Source organism: Lactuca saligna, chromosome 4 (genome assembly GCF_052625555.1).
Source record: "Lactuca saligna cultivar CGN05327 chromosome 4, ASM5262555v1, whole genome shotgun sequence".
NCBI lineage: Eukaryota > Viridiplantae > Streptophyta > Magnoliopsida > Asterales > Asteraceae > Lactuca > Lactuca saligna.
The window spans coordinates 31,013,442-31,016,904 of record NC_136420.1 but is presented as its reverse complement, the minus strand read 5'-3'; the positions used below and the strand labels follow the sequence as shown (position 1 = coordinate 31,016,904).

Genomic DNA, 3,463 nt, shown 5'->3' with positions numbered 1-3,463 from the left:
GATTAATTTGTCTGTAATCGCTTAAGGAGAGTGGGTCCTTTATCTTAGCCGCAAGAGAAATGAAGGACGAATTGCATCCCATAGAAAATTCTCCCAGTTGTTCAAATGATGTAACAAAACTCATAATATCATCCTTTAGCAGACTCCAATAAGATTTGAAAATTTTAAATGAGAATTCATCCGGCCCCGGAGCCTTTTACAGTTACAAGGTACTGTTTTAACAAAACAGTATAAATAAATAATAGGACAAGTCAAAGATCCCAAAAGTCCAAAACTAATGATAACATTAAAACTATCCTCACACTTCTCACATGGCATAAATACCATAATAAACACTTTTATTAAAAGTTAAAGTGATTTTTACATAAAATACTCTATAACCAGCTTTGTTTTCTGTACTTTCAGACAATTTATTAAGGTTGGGAGGTATGGAAGTATTTCTACGTGTAGAAACCTACCTGGTACTCTCCTTCCACGTGTGAACAGCACCCCCAAATGGCGTAGGTGTCTTGTGGAGTGGTACCGATCACGGACGATCTCGAAGCCATTGATTGGCTGGGAGTTTTTCTTCTTCTCTCTCTCTCTCTCTCTCTCTCTCTCTCCCTTCCTCTCTCTACGCGTGACGACAACTCCTTGGTGTTGTAAATGGTGTTTGTGTGGTAAGCTCTTGATGAGGTGGCGTGAAAACACGCGTTAACACCTTGTAAACATGCCTCACAACCTAATTACATGTATTAAACTAAGATAAACATTAAATACAAATTTACTTTTTCTTTTTATCGTTATTTTTATATTGCTATTATATATATATATATATATATATATATATATATATATATATATATATATATATATATATATATATATATATATATATATAATTTCAATGTATTTGATATTTAGCTTGTCAAACGTGAGCATATTTATAAAATGCATTCAAATTTGCAAACGAAAATAATTTCGGATATATAACAATGTTTAGATATTCTGTTTTTTATTATTATTTAAACAGGTTTAATAAAACATATATTCTTTTTGTAATAAATCATTTTATTGAGATGCATCATGTTTTTCTTTTAACTATGACAAATAAATATTATAATCAAAATAAATACTTAAATGCAGACGTTAAAATATTAACAAGACTCTAAACAAAAAAATTAAAAATTAAAAATTATATGCGTCTATAATACTAGGGTCCTTGCAAAAATTATGTTTAAAATAAATATTTTTTTGAGTAATAAATTTAGAAAATTTAAAAACATATATGAAAACATTAGAACAAAGTCATAATTTACATTGTACCACTTACCACATAAAAATTATATAATTTAGTTTACTCCGTTAGCAAAATAGAGTCCACATGAACCAATTATGTCGTCGTCATGCTTCATTTTAAAGAATTTTATATTTAAATGATTTAGAGGATAATATAGAAATTTTAAAAAATGCTTTTAATCATTTATTAATTATTAGCTTAATAATAAGTTTTGATTATAGATGTTTTTATAGTAAAAAATGTTTTTTTAGTAGATTGGGATGTTTTTTTACTTTATTTAGCTATTCCCTTCCTTCGAATATAATAAAAAGGAAATGATGTTAATGATTTTTATGATTTTCCATGATTTTAAGCTCATCGCTCAACTCGACGAAATAATGAACGTGCATCACCTGCTTGACCTTTTTAATCTCTACAGTTAAATTATAAAAGAAAACTAGAAAAGAAAAAGGAAGGCGGTATGAATATGCATATTCCCCGTAACAACCACTTCTGTAGCAGTCAAAGACGTCCTTTGAACACATGTACCCTATCTACGAACCGACCCCAATAAATTCTTCACTTTGCCTCATTTTTTCATATCTTCTCTTAAACAATTATAAAAACCGATCGACTCTCTCGATCTAAAGCACGCACGTGTGCCTGAGTTTTCTTACAAATATCGTTTCCAAGACAAAAGATTGATCGAGGATATGCGACTGATTCGTGTTTGTAGTGAGGAAGCGATTGAGCTCGGGAGACAAGTGGCAAACGGGACGTGTCCTTACTGTGAAGGCAAAGTGGAAGCAGTGGATACGGAGAGCAAATGGAGATTTTGCTGCATCCCCATTTCGTATATCAGCAAACGCAAGTACTTCTGCACTTCGTGTTCTCGACGTTTGGTCTTGTATGATTATGATTAGCCACTTACTGTCCACATGAGGTGTTAATTGAATTGATTTTAATGTATATCTGTGAGCAAATAGTGTTTGTAGTTGAGCGATTTGATAAGATACGATACGATTTTTGTATATAAAACTATAAAAATATAGATAGTACCGTTGGTGTTGATGTTTACATCATTGTTTACGTGTCATTGGCAAGAGGTTCAACTAATCATAGCTGATAATGGAATAGTAAAAGTGAAATGTGCCTTGTTAACATTATTAAGCTTTGACTTTCAAACTAAGAAATTAAAAAAACATGTATCATCGAAGGCTGGCTTTCAAACTATGAGAAAAAAAAAAAAAAAGATTCATTTGTTGAAATCTTTGTCCCTAAGCCGAAGTATTGTTGTATTGTTCATCCCTCCCCCACGAAGTGTTAAGTTAGAACCATTAACCTGAGGGTAAAGTGATATTTTTCCCGCATCCCCTTTGTTAATGGTTTGTTCCCTAATGCATCTCATGTATACATTTGATGATTTGGAGCATGTATCACATGCATAGCCTTGATTATTTGTTTTTCCGACGTTTTCTAAAAGCATACCAAATTATAGAATCCGAGTGCTATCTTTACAAGTAATTATTAACGAAAACGCGTACTCATTAATTATTAACGTTTTCTAAAAGCATACCAAATTAGCGTACACAAGACACTATCTATCATAAATTTAGAATTGATGGTAAAATGATTTCATTTTAAACTAAACTAACTAAAACACGTACTCAATAGCCTCTTTTCTGTTTTCCATCACTCGAACATCTGGAAATTTTCAGCATTTTCACTTCAACATCTGGACAACAAAACATGCGAATTCAGTTCATATAGAGCACTACTTGACTAAAAATACATAAAATGCAATTTTTTAGTTTACACACAATTCGATTTATTAATAGATTTTACGCTAAATAATCATTTAGAATGTAAAATCCATGGTTAAAAATGAGTTTTTTAAACTATTTAATAATCGAAAAATAAGCACTAAACACATCCTAAACTTTAAACATTAATTACTCGTCCTTAGCAATAAAAAAAATTAAGCAATAAATTATAAAAATAATTTCTAGGGACAATCTTCACATCGAACAAAATAGATTTGATTAAGCACGCATAGTTTTAACACATACAAAATAGCCTCATCTTTAGCAAAAATACCTAAAATGATATTTTTTTAGAGAACTATTTGATTTACGTCCTTTTTTTTTAAGATTTAAGGAAGGCATGCTTATGGATTTAATGCTTACAGGCAAAGTGGGAGGAGAT

General features: G+C 30.6%; 1 protein-coding gene across 1 annotated transcript; it reads left to right on the top strand.

Moving 5' to 3' along the window:
• The first annotated feature begins 1,837 nt into the window (after positions 1-1,837).
• On the top strand, positions 1,838-2,340 carry LOC145038401 (uncharacterized). Its single transcript, XM_078986776.1, has one exon. The coding sequence runs from the start codon at positions 1,972-1,974 to the stop codon at positions 2,179-2,181; it is 210 nt and encodes a 69-aa protein (XP_078842902.1). The 5' UTR covers positions 1,838-1,971; the 3' UTR covers positions 2,182-2,340.
• The last annotated feature ends 1,123 nt before the right edge of the window (positions 2,341-3,463 follow it).

Coding starts and splice junctions, on each gene's coding strand:
- LOC145038401 (XM_078986776.1), top strand. CDS start 1,972: ATGCGACTGATTCGTGTTTGTAGTGAGGAAGCGATTGAGCTCGGGAGA.